Source organism: Chironomus tepperi, unplaced genomic scaffold (assembly GCF_022539635.2).
Source record: "Chironomus tepperi strain 1889 unplaced genomic scaffold, CSIRO-AGI_Ctep_v1 contig_445, whole genome shotgun sequence".
Lineage (NCBI taxonomy): Eukaryota > Metazoa > Arthropoda > Insecta > Diptera > Chironomidae > Chironomus > Chironomus tepperi.
Window position 1 is genome coordinate 3,385,386 of NW_027226567.1, and position 25,874 is coordinate 3,411,259.

A 25,874-nucleotide genomic window follows, 5' to 3' on the forward strand; every position below is an offset into this window, starting at 1 on the left:
TGTGTATTTCGGGGAAATAGGCTTTATTGGGAGATATTGGGATCATACCTCGAACAGTACAGCATGTTTGCTAGGTCATCAGTACATCATCGCATAAGCGGTAAACGCGATATTGCACTGATGACAAAGTGATGGCTAATTTCGGTCCAGTTTTTCAGTGCAAAATAGCAGATCTCCGAATTATGGTATTGAGGAAGGTTGCTCATACTTGAAAATAAGGTAACAAGAGATGTGTTTGACTTACGCGTGTTAGATAACAATTGGCAGAGCTCGAAATCGACTCGAGATTTATATGGAGTCAAGTCAACTTGTTCATCCAAATTCCATTCAATTTTGAGATCTGTAAATTAGTTTAATCATCCAAAGAGACGTCAACAAGATGATTAACACTCAAAATGCATATCTTTATATATATTTAATGATAATTATGTACATTAATTTTGCATCATCATTATTCTGCTTACCTGAATATCTTCTACAACTCATCAAGTAAAGTATACTCAATTACAATAATCTTTTATCTTGTGCATATTAGAATTTATTCAAGAATAATTATATTTTCACTCAAATCCGACCAAACAATTTTTAAGAATAGTAGGAATCTCCCTAACGCTAACCACTATGCTTTAACTAAATCTTAACAATCGATTAGCATAAAGTATGTGGTTTTTGGTTGCTTAATTAATGATTAAATCCTCAAAACTAATGATAATATTTACTTCAATTTTAAATCCAAAATTATCGACTTTTTGCCACATTCAGCAACAATATAACATTTCATTACCATTCTAACTACGTCATCAATCCCATCACGGTAGTAAAAGTCGTTTTTCAAATAATGTTTTCAGCAATTACAAGCTTTATACCAAATTTCCCAAGAGAATCACATCCTAGATTTAAAATTCCCTCGTCTCATTACAACACACGATTAAATTCGTCTTTCAATAAACATAACACATCCATAAAAGTGATTATCTCCCTGTTATTCTACATAATTACACTGACTCTTAATAATTTTCTACTGATTAAAAAAAATAAAAGTTTATTAAAAAAATTTTTCACAATTAAAAATTTCCATAAACATTTTTCATTCACCCTAGTGTTGAGGGTGCAGGCTGAAGAGCAGGGGTGGGCAACCTGTGTGTCGCGGTACACTAATAAGTCGTAAAAATGATTAGAAATTGCATGAGTCGCACCCCGTGTGCGGTTTCGGTCGAAGCTCGCCAACTAGGTATGCCAGAAAAAATAGAAGGTTGAGCACCACTGGCACTGCCGTAGTGTGAAAAAGGAAAAATTAATTGGTTCACCAAAAGGAAAATTAACATAAAATTTGAATTTTAATCTCGATTTTAATGTACATTGCAATAAACGGTAGTGGGGTATAAATGAACATAAATTTAAATATCAATCAAACAACGAGACGACAACAACGGGACAGGCAAAAAAAGGAAGAAAAAATTTGCATTGACAGTAAATTAAATTTTTATTGAAGTTTATTATTATACCGTTAAACGAATCATTAAACATTTTCACATTAATTTGCATGTTATGTCAAAATATTCAAATATCCAATCAGATGATTTATGACACCCAGAACTTGTATAAAGATAAATAAAATTTGGAAAATTTTTCACTCTTTTGTACGAAAGAAAAATGTTCTATTGACTGAACTCAGAATTTATTCAGCAATCGCATGTTCAAAATTGTTAATATAATATTTAATAGCTGATGTTCTAGAATATATAGTAACATATTCAAGCAAATTGTCTACATTAATCGATGTAGGTTGGGAATTTTATCGCGCAAAACCCTAGCAAATTGAAAAATTTTTCAAAAAGGAGTGTGAGGATTGACCTCCAAAACTCTTCTGAGTACAATCCTGATCAAGTTACTCACGTACATATTTGCTATTCTTCTGTTTACTTTAATTCGTTTTACAATGTCAGTCTTCTAAAATAGCTACATAGACAGTGGCTCTCCTGCATTTGAATGAGTCATTGCAGTGAGACTGCTAGACAGTGGTTCTAAGATGCAGTGTCATGGTGCATAAAAATGGTTTCACCAAGCGTTGGCAGGATTCCATTGTGTAGGTGTCTTCACTAAAGCCTGATCACGAAAAAGTGGAGTCATTTTGGACTTTTAGAGTCCCTGTCAACTTTGGGTTCATCAATTCAGTTAATCCTTGGTTCAAAGCTCAGAAAAGCGAATTGTCAAATTTAGAATACAAAGAGGGAACTGAGAATGAAGTTTTATGAGGAATACTAGTTCTAGATTTGATGTTAAAAATACTAATTCAATAATGAAATCCTTGAGCATTGACATTTAAATCCATCTTCTCCAAAAGTGTCAAAAATTAATATAGCTTTATGGAGCCATTCACTTATCACGTAACGCTCTTAAAGCGGGTGGAGGACAGATTTTTTTACGCATTAAACAATAAAAGTTTAGTTACGAAGAAGTTGGTCAGTATCTATAGTTGTATATGTTAAGGGTCATTTCACATAATTGTACTCTTCTTACTACTTCACTGACCTCTAATATTTCAGTTTCCCTGGTTGGATATAGATACACTTCACTAGTTAATGACCAGTTGATGTCAAATTCTGACGCATTTTTGTTTATTGAGCTGCTGCTTTATAAACGAATTCTAGTAAACATTCATTAATATTCTTTCAGGGTCTCTCCTGTTGATATCAACAGTACAAAAAAAATCATCAAAAATTCATCATTCAAAAAGCGCCTCAAAGACACCCACCCTTTATCCTAAAAATAATACTTCCATACCTGCCTTAATAATTCAATATATAACAATAACAAATCCGTGAAATTTTTTTATTTTATCAAATTGATGTTTGCATAATGAAAAAAAAAAGTTCCCGAAACGATTTTCAAACATATAAAAAGAATCCAAAAAAGCACTGCTGATTGCGTGGCAGGGTTAACAATTTTCTACATTTCCATCATTCCCTTAACATTTCATTTTCTACATCCGCACATCGAGATGACTTTTTTTTATTCTCTTCTCTCCGCCATCCAGCATCCACATCAGATGTGTTTCAGAACTCAATCTGTTCGGATCGTGTTTCGTTTTGGTCGTCGACTAAAAAAAACTTTTTTTTTTCCATAAAGTGAAAAATTTAAATGGAAAATTCGAGGATAACAAAATAATTTAATTAGCATTAATTACTGTGAGTGAGTGTACAGCAATGGAATTAATTTAATTAAGTCAATTCCCATCGGAATTATTTGCAAATTTGTGAAAAATAAGCAAAAAAAGAAAAAAAAGCTCATAAAAATTTGTGTTTTTTTTTTCTTCGCATGTTGGAAAGGTTCAATAAAAGAATGAAAATTTCCATGCGTTTGAGTTTGGAACGAGCCGTAAAAGCTTCTCTCGAACTCTCAATAATGTGAAAAAAAAAGAATAATTTTTTTTAAGGGTGCTCCCCGCACGTACATGTACGAAATACACAATAAATATATTTTTTTTGGAGAAGCACTTCCCATCCCTTCGCACATTTAATTTGGGTGTGTTAGACAATAATGAGGACATAAACACAATATTACGATTACACTTCCAATGCATAATATTTCCTTGCCCTTGTGTCTCTCTATCTCTCTCTCTCTCCCACACACATTCTCAACACAATATACACAAAAATAATTTGTATTCATTTTCATTTCATTCTGTGTTTTGGATGTGATAACGTTAATAAGACGTGATGAGATATGGTGTCGGTGAACAAAAAAAAAATATAGCAAAATTTTGCCATTTCTTACTTCACTTGAATTTATGATATGTGTCATGATGAGAAAATATTTGTGAAAGGAAATTGCCTTTGTGAGATATTGACAGTAGTGGGATCTATATTGGACATACATATATAATTTTTAAGACATGCTGTATGGATAACATGGCAAAAAATTGAGACATCCGGTACGCTCTTTTTTGTTTGATGAATTTTTTATGATTTAGTGTGAATGTGAAAGCTGCTGTGAATGTGAAAATTGTGAGCTGTGAATATACTCTGAATTATTTCGGGCGAAAAATTATTTTCATTCAGTCGTAGAATTTTATGTGATGTCTTTTTTGGTGATGAGTTAAAATGAACTGACAATTTTCTTCTTATTTGGTGATGTTACTGTGAATTACCTGATTAGTAATACGTATAAGCCTTAACCGTAACAGAAAAAGAGACCGCTTTGAGGTACCGTAGAATTATAGAGCATCAGAGCTTATTAAGGCTTTGCCGCGGAACTTTCAAAGGGTCCGCTAAAGCTCCTTTAATAATTTCAAATGGAAGCTGCTGTCAAATGAGGCATCACTGAGATATTAAAAGGGCCACACTGAGATGCTGTGTGGGACCTGAAGTGTCTCAAATTTGGTGTTGATAAAAGAGCTTTTTACGAGCTTTAGCAATAGAAGTAGAGACAAAATGAGTACAATTTAAAGAACTGCACTAGTCATTAAAGTCGAGTTTTGAAAATTTGTCAAATTTGCATTCAAAATTTAAATTGTTCGAATTAGGGAAGATACTGCTATATCATCGAATTCAAAGTCAAATCCGAATAGCACAAGACAGTTAATCAATCCAAAATCTGGTACTCAGAGGATGTGATTCTTGCATGATTCCGGATTTAAACTGATTTAAAAATATTTAGTGAGATAAAATCTAGTTTAAATTTTGAAGTCTACATTTGATAAAGTATCACAGTACCAAGTCCAAGCCCAGACATAACATTGACAAAGACCAAAAAGTGAAATTAAAATTCTAACTTCCAACAATCTCCTGCTCGGGTCAATTAAAATCTAAAGAGAACCATCGATAATATTGTGAAAATAAATTTTTAAATTGACTACTCAAGTGCATTACATTCAACGATGTTCAAAATCACCAACAGATTAAATTAATTTCAAAGGGATTATTTCAACTCATTTAGCAAGTTACTAAATTAAGCCTTGTGAGAGGGCTTTTGAGCATTTTTGTTTTCATTGATAAAGTGCTTTCAATGAATTGGTAAGCCGATTTGGATTGCAATAATTGAAATTAAATGTTGGGTAAAATGAAGATTTTGAGGAATTTTGAATTTAGAATTTTAAAAAATTCGACGAATTTTTAGAATTTTTGGTAAATTTTTATAAAAATTCAAATCTTTAAATCCATGAAACTCGAAATGTTAATGATTAAAAATCAGAACAATTCTCAGAATTCTTCCAACAATTCCTAATTAAATCGCCACAAAAAAAATCCAAAATCAGTCAGCAAAGTAAATCTAAAACCTTTTATTTATCCAGCAAACTTGAAAAATTTACATTTAAAATTTTACACCACAACCGGTAATTTATATAATCAACGCAAATATGCCCTTCATTCCGCAACAAGACTAAAAATAAACTTTACTTCTGTAAATAATGAACAAAATTTTCTCATCTGAGCTTTCATTAAATATTTATTAGCCCTTAAAAGTATTCAAATATTTTTTTGAATAAAACACATTATTGCCCTTTTTTTCAATGAAGATTTTTTGATGGAGATTTAAAAAATTTGGAGGAAATAAATTCTGAGGTGGGTAAAATGCCCGAGTGACACAAATGAAGAAAGCTGTGTCACGGAGCTTGTAAGGTTCTGCCATGGAGCTTTTAATACCCCGCTAGAACTTGTTTAACAACATCAAATAGAAAACGCATTTTTCTGACTGCATATGGACGTAAACGACTTCCATTTGGTCCATGGCCAAGCCTTCTTCATTTGTGTCACTCAGGAAGTCAGTCATGTTTGTAGTTAACGCTTTAACTTCAATTATAATTGATTCCAATGAATTTTTCAATATTAATGTTTAAACATTCAAAATTTATAACGTCCCGAGCGTCACAGTGACTAGAATCCTACTATAAACTATAGGTCGAGGCGTGAGTGCCGTGACTAGGCGAATCTTACTCGTTCAATTGTCATTAGTCTTTATATTTTTCCAAACCTCACAAATTAACCCCAAACATCCATATTGCTACCAAATTTAGACGCCTCTCACATGATGACTAACAAAAGAGCTTCAGCACAGCCTTAAAAGCTCAATAATGAAGCCTTCTTCATTTACATCGCTCAAGAAACAAAACATCAAAATTCATCATATATTTTTATTTATTTTCCACCACGAAAAATTCATAAAATTTGTTCAAAAGAATCTGACATTTGAATGAGGAAAGACGAAGAATTTTTCATGTAACGGAGTCGAAATGAGCTCAAACTTTTTGATAAAAATTTACCAAGAATGAATGAATAAAGATGAAGAATGTTTGAATGGAAATGTTCTTGATGTAAATATTTGAAATTATTGAGCAGAAAAGTTTTTAGAAATTTTTTGAAGATTTTTCCATTCAAATCTGACTGGATTGTGTCGTGAGTTCAAGGACAAATCCTCTAAATCTCAATGTTCAGTACCTAAAGGCACTGTATATCCTTACCATTCACATAAATTCCCATCAATATCCCAAAAACAAAATCCATTTGGGATGAAAATTTATTAAAAATTTAATATTTTCTTTAGAAAGGGATTTTGTGTGTGTGTGTGTGTGTGTGCGTGTGGATGTGTGACTAAGGCACAAGCATAAAAAGCAAAAACACAATAAAGTACCTTTATTCTTATTTACTTTATGTCTTCATACTTTACATTATAAATGTATATACCTTAATTCATACTCAACGCTCAATGCTCCTTCGGCTTTATTTAAAGAATTTGAGATATGGGATTTGAATGTACGTGATTCCATAACGATATACACTTTTAGATATAATTGGAAATTCATTGTGGATTTATGCGGTTAGTCACATTGGTTTATCATCTCATGAATAAATAGTAAACGAGGCACAAAGCGGTCGTTTCTAGTCTTAATTAAATTGTTGTCAAGTTTATGGCACCAATGGTGCTGGCTTCATCTACTGGCACTTCTTCTGTCAATAGCCCTAGGGTGCTGTACGTGCAGTTGAGTTAAACAATGTGAGATGTGGTTTTATCGAATTGATGATTTGAGTATTGTAGATTGTGGTGTGTGACTGCACGCAAATGACGTCAATTGGACATTCCAATGGTCATGTAGGAACAGAAATCTTTAAAATTGTCAGTAAATATTCCAAAAAGGTGAACAAAGCACATCCACAATGCATACACAAAAAAAACAACAGAAACCAAACAAAGCTCTTTGTGCTCATTTCCCTTTTGTTATGCAATCAAGACCTAATGTTCATGTAATTTTTTTTCTCTCGATGCTGTAAGCTCCTTCCTTTATCCACAAAATATTTTTTTGTGCTCCCATCGGATTCATCCATTTCACAATAATAATAAGAAATCCCAATTAAAGCAAAATAGCCACCATCAAGATCGAACCATTGCTGTATGCATTGAGCTTAGAACAGAAGCAAAAAAATTACATCATCATCATCCATTGCAGCATAATGACCAAAATAAATTATCCATTGTTATCAAAAACAATTGAATTCGACCTCGTTACTAGGAAGGAGATGAGAATGGCTGCAGAAGCAGCAACAAAAAAAGAGCTTTGCATTGATTTTCATTTCCTAATTTTTTTTTTTGCTCCAAGTGCCTTTTTTTTCGTTTCATTTCATTTCCACACTCACCCTCAATTTCCCACAATTATATACTCTCTTTTTTTTGTACAATATACCGCTACTTTCCGTTCATCCTTCCGTTTAATCCTTCAATGGCAAAGAGGATATCTTAAACCATAAACAGATGGAAAGAAGATAGACGTTAAAGAAGAAAGCTGTAAGAATTTTCAATCCAATGGAGACATAAAGGATGGATGCTAGGCAAAGAGAACATTCTAGTCGAAAGAGTACAGCATGAAAAGTATAAAAAATTTGTGCTAATTAACGCTGCTGTAATGAACATAAAAAAGGATAACGTCATGTTAGCTGAAAGTTAAAAAGGACAATTTAAGCATTTACTCACTTCCATCCACATTCATGCTCTTTAATATTCTGTGTGTATTTTATTATAGTCAGACTTGTCGTATGACTGAATGTATGCATGCTCGTGTCTATGATTACGTGAATTAAGGGGTGGAAACTTTTTTTGGGAAACGTGAGAATTTAATTTTGTCTCTTTTTTTGCGTGTGTGGGATGATAGAGACTGTCTGTCTAGATCCAGATAAGGATTAGAAAATATTTATTAGTCTGGAGCTTACTGGACTCTATTGTTTTAGACAGTATCTTAATAAATTTACATAAACATTAACATTTTAATGGAAAATGAAGTTGTTTAGTATGAATTTAGTTCCATTAATAGTCTGACTATGGTTGCTAGGAATTTGGAATAAGATATTAGTCTAGATAGAGGATCTGATTAAGCTGGAGTGTGTATCGAATGATTAAATAGCTTAACGACTAAGTGATTAAGTGTCTTATATGCTACAGGTCTGGGAATGAATGTTTAGTCTAGCATGGCTCTGGCATGGCTCTGGCATGGCTCTGGCATGGCTCTGGCATGGCTCTGGCATGGCTCTGGCATGGCTCTGGCATGGCTCTGGCATGGCTCTGGCATGGCTCTGGCATGGCTCTGGCATGGCTCTGGCATGGCTCTGGCATGGCTCTGACATGGCTCTGGCATGGCTCTGACATGGCTTATCGGGCTAGGTAATGTCAACATTATTAAAGTTGTCTGCATGTCTAAAGCTCAATAAACTGAAAAAGTTTCAATTTTTTCATTCCAATCTTAATGTCAGTAAACTTAATCACCTAGCAATGAGCTTTAAATGCCATAAAAACATCATTTTCACCCAAAAACCTTAACAAACTTTCACAAATGATTTTCTCATCACCTCCACACACCATCCCCACCCCAAAAAAGCCTTGTCACAACAGAAAATCCCAATTATCTGTAGTATTTAGTCGCAAATAAAAGAAAACTTTCTTGTGGCTATTTTTCCTACGTCAAACTCAAATCATGTCCAACATGAACGAACAGTAGAAGAAGTAGAAATATTTCAATTGTGTGATTTTCTCACAAACGAGAATGACAGTTTGCTTTAGTCTTAATTAAATTTTCTTATTATTCTTCTTATTTCTCCCCTTGTCCTCAATGTATGGACATCAGTGAACAAGAGTGAAACTTGCCATAAGTGAAACAAAAGGATTCAGCAGAGAATTGATGCTTATTGTGTGCCAAAAAAAGAGAAACTTGAAAATTAAAAGCAAATAATTCAGAACAAAGACATTGAAAAAAGTAGTGAAAGTATTACTAATTAAGATAATACGAGACATAAAGTGCTTCAAATCTTAATTCCCAAACAACGTGAAAAGTGCCAAAAAAAAAAAATAAAAATAAAAAGTTTTAAGTCAACTCTCGTGTGAACAAAAAAAAGGAACAGAAACGAAAGGAATTCTTGTGCTGTATTTTTTTTTGGTGTGTGTGTGTGATGTAAAGAAGAAATGGAAATGAGAAAAGTTTAATGTAGTTATTAAGAAGTTTCTTCTCCAGTGTACTTAGAAGACACATTTTTCCATTCGCAATTTTCTTTTGGATTATAAGCAGCTCATTGAGAGTCTTAATTACAATTTTATGGTAAGTCGTTACAACAATTTTTTTTTTTTTTTTGTTGCTCAAACACAATTTTTAGTGAGAAATAAAAATGGTTGAAGGAACTGAAAAAAACACATAAATATTTTAAATGTGCGGCAATGGTCTTATGGGAAATTATTTTATTGTTTCAAATATTTTCCGTGGAAAAACTTTTTGTGCTTCTGCAGAATGAAAAAATAAAAAATAAAAGTTTTCCAATTTTTTAGAGCATATTTCTCGCAGGACATAAAGGTCATAAAGTGTTGTGGTTAGTTTTTGTTGTTTGACTTGGTGTCATACAATGTTGGAATTATGAAATGATTTGGCATGTCCATAAATGTTGATTGTCGGGTTTGAGATGTTTGTTCTGAGAATATTGGAAGCATAATGGAAGCTTTTAAGAAGCTATTGTGAGATTAGTATAATTAAATTATTAGGCATATGTCTAAGATTCTGTAGTGACTGAGTAGAGTGAAATCTGGGGTATTGAGTCATATATGGGCGAATTTGCAATTGCGAAAACTATGCGAGAATAAGGCGTCTATGGCCGAGCAGTTAGACAACAGATCGGGTATTTATATATCACTCTTTTATGAGCAGTTGGGTTCAATTCTCAACAAGACCGTTCTCTCTATAATTAGACCAATGTTGTCCAAACTGTGTCATTGTCCAAATAAATGCAGCATAACTAGTGTGCCACTTAATTTAATTGAAAATGTCATGAACTGCATTCCGTGTCCGGTTTCGGGTGCTGGTGTGTCGAGACACATGATTTTGGAAAGCACTGATATAGATTGTTGTCAATAATGACAAGGAATCTGACAGAAAATTACAAGAAAATCTTCAAAATCTCCTTCAGTGTCTTAAAGCGACTCAAATGAGGAAAGCTCCAAAACGTAGTCTACATATGAATTAGCCGAGATGGTGTAGTTAAGAACAATTTTCAACCTGCTTCCCCTCACTAATTTCCTAAAATTTCGTTTCAAATTGCTGTGGGTGGAGTTACCAAAATATTCAAAAACTAGTTTTTAGCAGGCAATTAGCAACGAAAACTTCATTAACATAAACTAGCTTACAACAGCTTTTAATTTTTCATATTTCTCCTCCCAAAATGTCATCAAAAATGGAACTACGTCAATCAATTAGTCAAATGAAGTAAAAAAAAAAATTAAAAATAAAAAATAAATTGGACAAACATTCCTAAAATCACAAAGTTTTCACAAAATCACGCACCATTCAGTCCTCATCACAAAATGAGACCATTTTCCTTTTTAAATATCAAACTCTTCCCATTTCCAGGATGGAAGTAAAAAAAGCACACACAGTAGGAAAAAAAGTATAAGGTCAAACTTTTCGACTCTCTCTCATCCATTCATGGTTAATAAATCATAAAAAAAAGGAAAAAGGCAAAACTTTTGTGTGAACTTTACATGAAGTTCAGTCGAAGGGTTCCGAAGTCATGCATAAAAGTTTCAATAGGAAAGTTTTTCATGCCGAAAGAAGAAGAAGAAATTTTCAACGTCAATTTGCTATGTATTTATTTTTGAAGTTATTGATGCATTAAATAAATATATTTAAGTGAATAAGTTACGTTAGGAATAACAATTGAAAAAGATTTTCTACTTTTAGACATGTTTCATGAAAGTTTTCTGACACAAAAGTGTGCCTCACAAGAGTTTTTTTTTGTAAGGAACTATTCGAGTTGTGTCTGTAGATGTTCCATAAAGTGAGATAATATTCTAATGGAGTCGGCTTAGCAGTTGCGTGCAAGGGACAGACACTTTAATTGTCCTATGAATCCTACTATGAATGTCACTCCGAATGTCCTCCTATGAATCCAGCACGCAATCCAGAGTCAAATACTTCAAACTACTGTAAGCATTGTACTGTATTGAGTGATGAGTTCTGTTCTGGGTACTGGGCCTTGTGCTATGTATTACACCGGGTACTGTACTGGATACTGTACAGGATACTGTACAGGATACTGTACTGGTTACTGTACTGGATACAGTACTGGGTACTGTACTGGGTAATGTATAAGGTACTGTGCACTGTGCTTACTACAATTTGAAGTATCTGACCATGGTTGGCGTGCTAGATTCACAATTTCTAAAAACATTTCCCTCTAATATGAAAATGTATGACTTTATATAAATTTATAGCACTTTCAAGAATATGAAAAGAAATTTGAGACGAGAAAAATAAGAAGGAATTGTATTTTTATTGATAATTTTACAGCTCATATTTTTATTATTAAGGCTGTAAAAAATTCAAGACACAAATTGTATGCCTCATCTTCTCGAAAAATGCATGAACTCTTTTTATTTGAAATTTTTTTATGAATGTAAGGCTGCGCTAAAAATAGAATATTGCTTATTTGACCTTTAGATTCTTGGAAGGAGATAATTAGATATTCATGATAATGCGGAAATTTTGTTGAGTACTGGACAAAAAATTGATGTTATTTAAATTTCTAAGTATTACAGTGCATATGTTGTACTTTTGGAAATGAAACTAAATTCATGTTCTGACTAGCAAAACCCTTCAAATCCTAAGTAGTATTAAAGGAGATTTTGGAGGGCTTTTTAAAACTCCTTTACTCAGCCTTGTTCATTTGTGTCGCTTGGAGAGTCTTTTCTGAGTTGTTAACCAGGACCGTATTGAGGTTGGCCACTGTCCTTCCACATCTTCCTTTTTGAATAAAGTTTATCAATTTCCTGCGATTTTTGAGATCAAAATTCGAAATTCCGCTTAACCTTTAAACTCAACCCACTACCCAAGGGTGCCTTTCTTCATCCCAATCAATAAATTTGATGATGTGTTAGCTCCGCCACTGAATCGAGCCTTTTCCGTTCGCGTCTTCCTCATATTGTATCCATCGACACAACTATCAACAAACTTCACAAACTCAGCACTTTTTAATTAAATTCAATGTTGTAACATCAATAAAATTTGATGTATCCATAAACATCACACATTCCAGCCACAACTGCTTTTATTCCCCAACAAGAATATTCTTGATTATCATTAAGGGTTGGGTTCTATCTGACTACAAATTATCATGTCATTTCCTTTCCATTTACACTCAATATTCTCGCATTTTTCCCATGTCGGCTATAAAAAATGGAACTAAGAAGTTTCATGAAACTAAATAAATAAAAAATTTTAAATTCTGTTAAGCAATAAAATGAACAAATTCAAATAAATTTTCAAATTCCCTTAAATCATTTTGGGTTAAATTTAAGTTGAAACTACAAAAACTTTACCTAACTATGGAGAAAGTTTTTTATTTTTATGTGCAATTTTTATGTGCTAAAAAGCCAAGAACATTGAATACTTTAGTTAATTGTTTAGAGTTTTATAAAAGCCACTACCAACAGTTTTATGTAATTCCATTTAATTTTCAATTTCACATAAAAATAAAATACATTTTTCATATCGTTAGCTTGGTAAAGTTCAAGGATATTCAGCCATAAATCATTCCCAATCCCATTTCAAATTTACAAGTCAATTAGCTACAATGGTAAAGTTAAAATTTATAGTTTATATTTATGACTGATACTTGCAAAGAATTACAACATTGTAAGCTTAGTTGCATTGGATATAAAAAATTTATTTTCGTAGCTTCCAATGCAACTTGCAACAAACTTTCGATAGACGTAAAAGTGGAATGAGAAGAATGTGAAGCTTGCTGAATTGAAAGCTTTATTATTAACTAGCTATGTTACATGTTTATTTGACAATCATCTCTATCGAGATTTCTATAACACATTCTATTTTGGAGATGGATGCGAGTAAGGAAATTTTGTTGGGAATTTATGAAGGAACATGTAAAGCTTTTCGGATTTTTCAAAGATTTTTATATGATTGTTTTGAAAATTGACTCTTTGCCTTCCTAAAACAGTGATCCTTTATGCAAAACCCCTTTAAGAGTGATTAAGTAATCATCTTTACAAGCCCAATAATCCAACCATGCATTTGAAAGGCACAAGAACATATAAACGGTTACTTTATATTCAAACTATTTATACAACTACAGTTGGTTGATTTATCCCTGTTATGGTTGTTAATCCCCTTAATAGAAAAGATTCGGTTTGTTATCAATTTTCAAACAATAAAATTCATTTATGTTATATAATTGAGTTCAATTCAATTCAATATAATTCCTATCTTCAATTAGCACCTTCTAAGTTCCTCCATTTACAAGTTACAGAAGTAATCCCGACATTTCTACCAAATAAATTACAAACTATGAAATTAACATTAAAAACTCAAATTTCCAATCAATTCTCATATCTTTAATTCTCTATTTCCAATTCCTTCTTATTCAATCTTCGCAAAAATCCATCAAAAAACTACATCCTTGCCTCATTTATTCAGTCATTCCACGACAAAAGCAATAAAACATCCCTTTTCGAATCGAAACTCAGACAAAACGTAAGAATCGATGTCATAACCTTCACAAAAATTTTTCGTGAAAAGCATTTTCAAGCAAGAAGTGAATGAAACAAGCACCATAATTGACTCATAAAATATGAATTGAATGAAAGAGAGAGCAACGATGAACAGGAAGAATTTTCAACAATTTTCTTTACAATTTTTTTCCTCCCTCGTATTTTTATGATAGAGTTCCTCGTACATAAGATTCCTTAAAAATTAGCTCTTGATTCTTATTCAGTTTCCTACTCAAATAACGTACTTGTTTTATATGATGTTGTCAAAAAAATTGGCAATAGAAATCTCTTCCAAGTTTCTACTTCTCTCCGTAAATTGAATTTGATTTATTGGATTCTCTCACAAAGTGGATACCTTTCAGTATATTTCCTGTTTTGATGAATATAAAAAAGCCTTTTTTGATGTCCTCATAAAAAAAGTCTGAAGTAAAAAAAATTTAATCTTCTGAGAATGGTAAAGGTACTCTCTTTTTTTGAATAAGCAAAAATTAGACATTTTCTGGCCAATTAAATCGTAATTGGGATGAAATAAGAGGAAAATTTTGAGTTAAATATGATTTTCTGTGGATTTGGGTCAAGCTGGATGTTTGAAATAAATTTGAATATTCTTCTTTTAAATAGAATTAAGGGTTTATTATGAATCAGGTCTATAAAATCAAGATTTTAGAATCTTTTGGGTGATTTTACAATCTATTTAGATTGATTCAAATGAACTTGAGTTTCCGAGCATTTCAAATTAAGAAGGCTTAGCCAAGGATGTTTTAAGGCTCCACTAAATCTCTTTTAATAATAAAAAATGGAGTTTTTAAAGTTCTGAGAAAGAGCTTTTTTCATTTGTGTCGCTCTAGGTTATTGTTCAAAGTTGACGCAAAACTGTTCATCCCAGGCTAGACTTAAGCATTTTTGAGACAAAGGATCAATTTGTAGTCGTAATCTACCCAAGCAGCACTCTTTTTTCCCTAAGGTTTATCCAGTTTTACAGCAAAAAATGCGATTTAACGCATTGTGCCGTTCGAAGTGTAAACTTTCTAATCCTCTAACAGACAAAGAGCATGCTTTCATGGTACGAGACAGGAGCACTGCCTAAAGCTTCACTGGCTACGCCCCTGGTACAAAAATACCATTATGTTATCTAAAAGCAGTCTCTTTGCATGTTAGGGATCTGATCAACATAATATTGCATTGAAAACACTTACAAAGTTCGAAGAAGATCCATTTAAACTCTGTATGATATCCATTTGAATTCTTTTGCGCACTTAGTGCCCCATAGGTTCAATATGAGATTCTCAGAACCATTTCGTACAAGCAATTGCCAAAAATTTAGCAATTATTGACCAAACTTTTAATATTAATGTCAAAAGCTTCTATGAAATATGAAAAGCTCTGTTCAGCTAGCCTGCAGAACATGATTCTCATGAAATCCTTTAAAAATTAAAGTAAAATTTGATTTTTTTTTTTAATAAATTTTTTCCACAAAAACAATCAAAAATCGCTCAAGCTGAATTGTACCAAGAAACTTAATAAAGTTTTATATTTCATTTGAAAAAAAAAAAGAGAAAATTTTGAACATTTTCGGAATAAAGCCCTGCGGTTTATTATTCTTAACGTTTCGTTGATTTCAGAAAATATTTCGGATGACTTGTTTATGGATCTTATTGCTTGTCAAAAAAAAAGTTTGAAGATATTAAATAAATAATGACTAGATTTTTCATTGAGTAGGACTGATTGGAACTAACTTTAAATAAAAATTCGAAAAATTTTCAATTTAAAAAGCAAATTAAGTTCCTAGAAATTTAATTCTGTTCTGCCAGCAGCATCACCAAATCTCATCTAGTATATAATTAAGAATTTCAAATGAATTTAAATTTTTACAACGAATTTTACCTCGTTTTTCTTAACTTGCTTTCTTATCTGTTTGTTTGTCTTTCTGTTTGTCTTGGTCAAATCTTGCGATCAATTTTTCGACCATTTCTACTGCTTCAATCGAGCTGAAATTTTTCATGCATGTGTATTCTCGATGACAATGCAATATTCAAGCATTAATTAATCACAATATAGCTTAGTTATGCTATAATTAATTAATTTTTAAAACAGGCTTACGTTTTACGTACGTAATTTTTACGTAATCCTTAAAAAAGACAATTATTATAAAATTCCAAGCCGGTCAAGGGTTCAAGTCTCAAATTTTCTAACTTTTTTTGTCGTACTTTTTCAATTCTTTTTCATACTTTTTTGATAATTTATAATGTTTTAAAGTAGAATTTTCCATTTTCACACTTTTCTAAGCTATTTTCTAATGTTTTCTTGGAGTTTAATATTTTTCATCATGCATTTTCACATAAAATTCTACGTTTTTGTCCTCATGATGGAAAGTATCGAAAAAACTATTTCTTTATTATCAGAAATCAAATTTAAATTAAAGCTAATATATGAATTTCTTGATAATTATAATTATAATAATTTCAAACAAATATTTTTTATTAATATTATGAATTTAACCATTTTGTTATTATAAATAATATGTCGTCGTGGCGTAATGGTTATAGTACAGGTATTAACAAACATGAGGTCATGAGTTCAAGCCTAGGCATGAGCAAACTTTCTTTTTAGCATTTTCTTTTTGTTGATAATTTTATGTTCTTTCATAAAATTCAATGATTTGATTCTGTACAGGATTCTGTGCGGCCTATCGGCCTAGCTTAGATCTTCAAACTTATGCCAAGCGAAGCTTGGCCTATCGGTCTAGCTTAGTTCTTCAAACTTATGCCAAGCGAAGCTTGGCCTATCGGTATAGCTTAGTTCTTCAAACTTATGCCAAGCGAAGCTTGGCCTATCGGTATAGCTTAGTTCTTCAAACTTATGCCAAGCGAAGCTTGGCCTATCGGTCTAGCTTAGTTCTTCAAACTTATGCCAAGCGAAGCTTGGCCTATCGGTCTAGCTTAGTTCTTCAAACTTATGCCAAGCGAAGCTTGGCCTATCGGTCTAGCTTAGATCTTCAAACTTATGCCAAGCGAAGCTTGGCCTATCGGTATAGCTTAGATCTTCAAACTTATGCCAAGCGAAGCTTGGCCTATCGGTATAGCTTAGTTCTTCAAACTTATGCCAAGCGAAGCTTGGCCTATCGGTCTAGCTTAGTTCTTCAAACTTATGCCAAGCGAAGCTTGGCCTATCGGTCTAGCTTAGATCTTCAAACTTATGCCAAGCGAAGCTTGGCCTATCGGTCTAGCTTAGATCTTCAAACTTATGCCAAGCGAAGCTTGGCCTATCGGTCTAGCTTAGATCTTCAAACTTATGCCAAGCGAAGCTTGGCCTATCGGTATAGCTTAGTTCTTCAAACTTATGCCAAGCGAAGCTTGGCCTATCGGTCTAGCTTAGTTCTTCAAACTTATGCCAAGCGAAGCTTGGCCTATCGGTCTAGCTTAGTTCTTCAAACTTATGCCAAGCGAAGCTTGGCCTATCGGTATAGCTTAGTTCTTCAAACTTATGCCAAGCGAAGCTTGGCCTATCGGTCTAGCTTAGTTCTTCAAACTTATGCCAAGCGAAGCTTAGCCTATCGGTCTAGCTTAGTTCTTCAAACTTATGCCAAGCGAAGCTTGGCCTATCGGTCTAGCTTAGTTCTTCAAACTTATGCCAAGCGAAGCTTGGCCTATCGGTCTAGCTTAGATCTTCAAACTTATGCCAAGCGAAGCTTGGCCTATCGGTATAGCTTAGATCTTCAAACTTATGCCAAGCGAAGCTTGGCCTATCGGTATAGCTTAGTTCTTCAAACTTATGCCAAGCGAAGCTTGGCCTATCGGTATAGCTTAGATCTTCAAACTTATGCCAAGCGAAGCTTGGCCTATCGGTATAGCTTAGATCTTCAAACTTATGCCAAGCGAAGCTTGGCCTATCGGTATAGCTTAGTTCTTCAAACTTATGCCAAGCGAAGCTTGGCCTATCGGTCTAGCTTAGATCTTCAAACTTATGCCAAGCGAAGCTTGGCCTATCGGTCTAGCTTAGATCTTCAAACTTATGCCAAGCGAAGCTTGGCCTATCGGTCTAGCTTAGATCTTCAAACTTATGCCAAGCGAAGCTTGGCCTATCGGTCTAGCTTAGATCTTCAAACTTATGCCAAGCGAAGCTTGGCCTATCGGTATAGCTTAGATCTTCAAACTTATGCCAAGCGAAGCTTGGCCTATCGGTATAGCTTAGTTCTTCAAACTTATGCCAAGCGAAGCTTGGCCTATCGGTCTAGCTTAGTTCTTCAAACTTATGCCAAGCGAAGCTTGGCCTATCGGTCTAGCTTAGTTCTTCAAACTTATGCCAAGCGAAGCTTGGCCTATCGGTCTAGCTTAGATCTTCAAACTTATGCCAAGCGAAGCTTGGCCTATCGGTCTAGCTTAGATCTTCAAACTTATGCCAAGCGAAGCTTGGCCTATCGGTATAGCTTAGATCTTCAAACTTATGCCAAGCGAAGCTTGGCCTATCGGTCTAGCTTAGTTCTTCAAACTTATGCCAAGCGAAGCTTGGCCTATCGGTCTAGCTTAGATCTTCAAACTTATGCCAAGCGAAGCTTGGCCTATCGGTCTAGCTTAGATCTTCAAACTTATGCCAAGCGAAGCTTGGCCTATCGGTCTAGCTTAGATCTTCAAACTTATGCCAAGCGAAGCTTGGCCTATCGGTCTAGCTTAGATCTTCAAACTTATGCCAAGCGAAGCTTGGCCTATCGGTCTAGCTTAGTTCTTCAAACTTATGCCAAGCGAAGCTTGGCCTATCGGTCTAGCTTAGATCTTCAAACTTATGCCAAGCGAAGCTTGGCCTATCGGTCTAGCTTAGATCTTCAAACTTATGCCAAGCGAAGCTTGGCCTATCGGTATAGCTTAGTTCTTCAATCTTATGCCAAGCGAAGCTTGGCCTATCGGTCTAGCTTAGATCTTCAAACTTATGCCAAGCGAAGCTTGGCCTATCGGTCTAGCTTAGTTCTTCAAACTTATGCCAAGCGAAGCTTGGCCTATCGGTCTAGCTTAGATCTTCAAACTTATGCCAAGCGAAGCTTGGCCTATCGGTCTAGCTTAGTTCTTCAAACTTATGCCAAGCGAAGCTTGGCCTATCGGTCTAGCTTAGATCTTCAAACTTATGCCAAGCGAAGCTTGGCCTATCGGTATAGCTTAGTTCTTCAAACTTATTCCAAGCGAAGCTTGGCCTATCGGTCTAGCTTAGTTCTTCAAACTTATGCCAAGCGAAGCTTGGCCTATCGGTCTAGCTTAGTTCTTCAAACTTATGCCAAGCGAAGCTTGGCCTATCGGTCTAGCTTAGATCTTCAAACTTATGCCAAGCGAAGCTTGGCCTATCGGTATAGCTTAGTTCTTCAAACTTATGCCAAGCGAAGCTTGGCCTATCGGTATAGCTTAGTTCTTCAAACTTGATAAATTGAATAATCTTTTGACTAAAAAGTTGAAAATAAAATACTTTATAAAAAAAAACTTTTTAAAAAAACCTCGTTTTTCGCGTGGACTAAAAAGGAGAAAATAAATTTTATTTTGTATTGTAGAGAAATTGGTTTGAAAGTTGAGACGACACATGAATTACAAACATGCACCTTGACCTTATCGTATAGTTCTACGACTTAAAACGAGGGCGCTTGTTAACAGAACTTCATCAAAGCTTTGCGCCCTCGTTTTAAGTTGTAGAACTATACGATAAGGTCAAGGTGCATGTTTGTAATTCATGTGTCGTCTCAACTTTCAAACCAATTTCTCTACAATACAAAATAAAATTTATTTTCTCCTTTTTAGTCCACGCGAAAAACGAGGTTTTTTTAAAAAGTTTTTTTTTATAAAGTATTTTTTCTCAGAATTTTCCTTTCTAATGCTCGAGTGGCTTAAACAATTCATTTTCTTCAGAATTTCCAAAACAATCAATTTTCATCCCAAACAGAATATCTATGTAAATTGAACGTATTTACGTATCGCATAAATTTGTAGCGTAACTTTTGTGTACTTTATTGTTTTCGACATAAAAATTTGTAACCTTCAATAATGTATAGGCAACAATATTCATGTCATCATTTTGTACATCCTCTTGGAAGATAAATGTGGACTGTTTTTTTATTTTTCTTCGAGGAAAATGTAGCACAACACAATAGAATCTAGACAAATTTTGATGAATTTCTTGTTGAGATTTTGTCTAGATATATTTTCTGTGTACTGACTGTTTTGCGGGCATCAATGGATGTTAAAAATAAAAATAAAATGAACAAGAAAGAGAATGTTTTTAGTGTGTAGGAATGGTCGCTATAGTCGCCTTTAGGTTGTCAAAGGAACCGTATTTTATAGGTTCTTTAAAATTTTCTTTACTTTTGGCAGCTTGTAGCAAAGTTTATGCTTAATTTTAGTGTACAACAACTTGTACTTCAATTCATTTAGTAAAAAAGGTTTAGTAGCCTAAATGGCAGAGTGTTAGCCTTACGTGCCAAAGATCCTGAGTTCAATCTCAGGTCATGGCTAATTTAAGAAGCTCTTTTTCAGTGTTCAAATCTCGGTTTGTGTGTTAGGTGCAATTTTAAGGTCTTTGTCTCATAATGTGTGCCTCTACTGCTAGTTAACTGAATACATTGCATGGTATATTAGAGCTTATGACGTACTCATGGCCATACAATGTGTAGAGCTTGCAAGTGGTTCGGATTCTACTGTAAACTGTTGATCTGAAGGGTGTGGCTCATTAGCTTATTAATCACAAGCACTTTCAATCTCACAAATATCATTATGGCCACTATAAAAGATTATCCAGGTGCCTGGATTTTTGCAATAATCTTTTCACAAGAGGACTTCTATGAACCTTCCCATATATGGTTTTATTTTCTCAAGAATAGCTAAGTGGGATTGTTTAAGGGTTCATGACGTCTATCATAATCTTCATATCCAAAATATAAGTCATATTTACAATATTTTGTTCAAAAAACTTCACAACTGAATAATTGATCACAAAGCCTTCCAAGAATTTTTATCACATTTTATACATCGAATGCCGATAAATCAACCAGACATCCAACCCACGTTATAAAAAATTATAAAAACAGTTCCTAATTTGAAAAAATATCACTAACCTTTATATTTCATCCTTCATTTCTCGTTTCAGGCATGCATTTTCCATCGACTTCCTCCATCAATGAAATGTAAATCAAACAAAAGAGCAAGTAATGATTACGATGATCATTCACCATTCAAGTCACATTTTAGAGTGAACAAATAGACATCAGATAAGGAATTCTAAAAAAGCAAGAAAAAAAAGTGAAAGTCATTTTGTTAATAAATTATGCATTAGAATGATAACAGATGACAAAAAAGCCAAGAGCTCCTTGATTGTAATAATAAATAGTAATAAGTATAAGGAATAAGGAAGAAAAAAATTTCTCTCTTATCATCATCCGTCGTCATTTTAATTTGAATAAGAAGGAAGTAACGAAGAAGGTAAACGGAAGGACGAGACGAGAACGTAACGAAGTCCATAAGCATTTATAGAATATAAAAAAAGGTTCATCCTTACGGCACCAGTCCAATAATCATAAAGAAATTTTCAATTTTTTGATCATCCAGCCATGAGGACGTTAATATCATCATTGCTAGTAATAGCGCACATTACATTCACACTGTCAGCGCCAACACCGACAGTGATAGACGAGAGGACTCGAACAACGTCAAGAGATATAATGAATGATATGATAACAAGTACTGTATCTGCTGTTGAATCAATTATGGATATGAAATCAACACAGCTGCCCTCAACACTCGAAAAATCACCGACAACAATAGATGATGATCTAGTTACAACAATGACTGCGTCGATTCAAAAAACAACACCGTCGGCAGATGAAAGTACACGACTACCGGAAATGACATCAAGTACACAGACGTTTAAGGATAATGAAACGATAAAAATTCATGAGAATCATGAATCAGGCACAACTCGTGTGAAATCGACCATTATGGATCAGGATATAACGACCATGACAGCAACAACTGTCGAATTGCCAGCTACAAGTGAAATGAATAATAAAAATAAATCAATTAATATTGATCCATCAACTGTTACGGCAATTCCAATCACGTCAAATGTCGATAAGGACAGTGTTCAGTCAACAATTGAAATGCCAATTAGTTCAGATCCAAAAAGTGACAAAGAAAAGCTTCAAAAGACAAAATTAAAGGATACAAAAAAGAAAATTTTAAATGATTCAAAAACAGTTGGTAAATCATGGATGCAAAAGCATGAACAGCAAAAAATTAAACAACATAAAACCTTAATGGACATAAATTATTCAACAAGCGCAACTCCTACCATGTATAAAACAGATGGAATTGAAACAACTACATCAACCGCAATTTCAACTTCAATTAAAACAGTCCCGACAACAATCAAGTCCACAACTCTCACAAGTACAATGGAAATGGTAACAGTACCGACAACAGAAATTCCAATTCCTGTTACATTAAATGCAAATGAAATGAAAACATCTGTAACCACAGATGTACATGTGAATAATAATAATAAAGATAATGTAATTGTACTGAACAGTAACAGCAGTGGTCTTATTGTCGTCGATGTTATGGAGAATTTTGGTAAAGAAAATTCAACAAATTCATTTGAAATCAAAATGGATCTTATTGATGATGGAAGTGAAACGACAACAATCGTTCCTGACAATAAAGATGAAATTTTTACAGTCTCAACATCATCAACGACATCAATATCATCGCAAGTTGAAAAGAATGAGAAACTTTTGACGACAACATCAAATGATGACATAATCTTAGTGAATGAAGGCAACAGTGAGACATTGACTACTTCATCGTCTGCTATATCGCATGGTATTAAGTGGAATGAAGTGAAACATAACGAGGGCAACGGTGATATTAAAATAACATTTGACAATATCGATTTGCCGCATCAGAATGTAAATGTGTCAATTGAAAATGGTGAACTAATTATAGACAGTATCGATATCAGTTTATTGAATCGTGCTGAGGAGGAATTACGTAAGAAAGCATCAAATATGACAAAAAAATCTCCAATAAATACTGTCGGTAACAAGACAAACTCATTAGAGATTGTTTTAGTTGAAGATTCGGGACAGGAGGAAGTGACAACAAAAGGAAATATTGAGGAACATAATAACAATAATTTAGCAACGACTCAATCTGATAACAGCATGAATGATGAAAGAAAAACTACATCCGATGACGATGAATCTCGACCAGCAACAATTCATTTTGAATTGCCCAGCGTGAAGCATAAGAAGATTGAAATGAATAACGGCGAAAGTGGAGATGACATAAAGATAAAGACAACGGACAAGGATTCAGATACAATTTTCTATATATCCAATACTGAAGTGAAATTGATTGAATCAATACCGACATTATCGCCGAATGAGACACAAGAGAGAAAAAAATATCCAGCAATTTATGAAGAGGATGTAATCGTTGATGTTCCATCCACAACTGTCATTGTTAAAAATCGTACATATAATGAATATCAATTTCGTCCACCACCAATCGATAAATATGAAGAAGATATTGTTTTGTCGCCATTAACCAGCGATTTCGATCCCAAAGACATAAACTATATTGGCGAAGCCTTTTTGGATGTTGAAGAATCTTCAAATAATGGCGCATTATCGGAAAATCATCACATTATTCCACTTACATCGGATGTTGTTGTACAACCCGTTGAACTTAAGGATATGCCATCGATTAATATTCCAATTATTGGTGAACCACCACAAATTGAATTGGAGGACTTGATGTTCTCGGAAGACTACGAAAATGGTAATAACAATCGACCCCAAACAGGTTATCATGTTGAATACTCACCATTTGCCGTCAACGGGCGTCTAGTGAAAAATGAACTGCATGTTGATGAGCAACGTGATCTTGAAACAACTAATGGTACGTTGTTATTATCGCCATTGAATAGGACACATAGTATTAGTGTCAACACGGTGATTAATGGCACAAACATGACAACAGTCGCCAGCCCATACTCAAATGTCACAGCTGCCATTACGCTTGATAGCGAGGACATTGACGGTGCAGGTTTGTAGGCAGTGAAAATTGTAAAATAAATTTTTTTTATTCCTTCATTGCTCTTCCTCGACTAACTTTGTTGCTTTTCATTAAATTACAATTTGTTAGTGAGAATTGTGACATTTATGTTTTTCATGTCATTACAACTGCTACAAGGTAGAATTTTCGTGAGCTCTTTGTCATGTACATTAGAACTTGAATAGTCGACATGTAGGAAGGAGTTTTTCTCGTCTTTATTTGACACATGTTTGGTAGGAAAAAGGAAATTTAATTCCGTTGTACGTTTATTAATACGTCACGTACGCAGCTCTTTTCTTTTCTTACTGTGAGAGGTTCGTGGGCAATATTTCCGTGATTGAGGAACAGTTGCTGTGATTTTTTTTGGGTACCGGATGGATTGTTGAGGTAGATTTTGTCACACAATTTGATATTTAAGGAATTTTTAGAAAATTTTCAAATTTTAACTAAGCAAAGCTTACTGTGATGTAGAAATATCGATCCAAATATGCTAATCTATTTAAAGCAGCAGTTGCCTCCCCAAAAATTTTACATTAAACACAATTTCCATGCAGAAAATTATCAAACATAATCCCAAATGACAACAGAACCACCAATTATGTCATCCTACAAATATTCACGTCTAAAAGCTCTTCAGCCATTATTGTATTAAATTAAGTAATGTAATATTAATATAATCATCATTATCATTGTCACATAGTCAACGTTCAACAACATTCGAATTAGTCTCACCTTCATTTTTTTTTTTTTTTTTTGATGAATATTCATACCGAAATACATCCAAGTACTCTTAACGGAGTGCCTCATGTACTCATTTTAATTGTCCCATCATGGAGAGTTTATGTCATTTTTCATGACATTGAGGATGGCACTTAAGTAAAATAGTACACAATTGGTGCTATTTCTGGCTTGACGTTAGATCATCTGCGTGATAAATCCTGTCAGGATGTTGGATGACATGCGATGGGAAATTAAGCGATGGTTTTTGTTTATTAAATGAGTTCATGGAGGAGATGTTGTGGAATTGACGTAGATGAGAAGTATGTGGCAATTGGATTTAATTGTGGGAATAGGATTTTGATGCGGTTCGGACACTTAAATTAGTTTTTGTTTGGAAGACATTTGGGATTTTCTCAATTTTTAAGGAATTTTCAAATTTTAATTTATGAAATTTTAGGATTCGAACTGACATTTTTTCAATTTCTTACTGATTTCCTACTTCAAATCTTTCCAGTAAGCCAATTTTTGGATAATTAGGATTTGAACTTACTATATTTTAAGTTCTTAGTTCATTCTTCACTTCAACTCTGTCCAATGATCCAATAAACTCAAAATTGAGATTCGAACCGACAGAATTCAAGTCATCAAACCAAAATTCAGCTAAGGCATCATGTCTCATTGCTCTACAGAAGCACATAACTGATTATATGAATAATAACCATTATATAATTTCAATCTACATCCACAATATTGATCATTAAAGTCTTTTCAACTCATCCAATTAATTACAAACATTTAATTGCGTCATAGATACCTAAAACCTTTCTGTTGCTTTAAAATTGTGAGCAAAACATCTAATTAAATCCTCAATATCCCCTTCAATGTTTTTCTACGAAATGTTTTTCTTATGCTACTTTATACAAAAAATTAAGCAAATATTTTGGAAAAGCTTCAATTTCTACCTCGTAAATAAGGTTAATGCCACTCAGGTTAATCCTTCGCCTCTTTTCAAAAGTCCTTAGAGATCCGTTAAAGTTCTTGATT

The 25,874-nt window shown here is 33.7% G+C and overlaps 1 protein-coding gene across 2 annotated transcripts in view; it reads left to right on the forward strand.

Moving 5' to 3' along the window:
* The first annotated feature begins 3,057 nt into the window (after window positions 1-3,057).
* LOC139098108 (location of vulva defective 1) overlaps window positions 3,058-25,874 on the forward strand; it is a 39,269-nt gene continuing 16,452 nt past the window's right edge. The window contains exons 1-3 of one of the 2 annotated variants that reach the window (XM_070650229.1): window positions 3,058-3,192; window positions 9,110-9,577; window positions 21,145-24,101. In XM_070650229.1, coding sequence (XP_070506330.1) covers window positions 21,605-24,101 — 2,497 coding nt within the window. In that variant the 5' untranslated portion in view covers window positions 3,058-3,192; window positions 9,110-9,577; window positions 21,145-21,604. The remainder of the gene's footprint in view (window positions 3,193-9,109; window positions 9,578-21,144; window positions 24,102-25,874) is intronic. The other variant, XM_070650228.1, reaches the window with a different exon arrangement.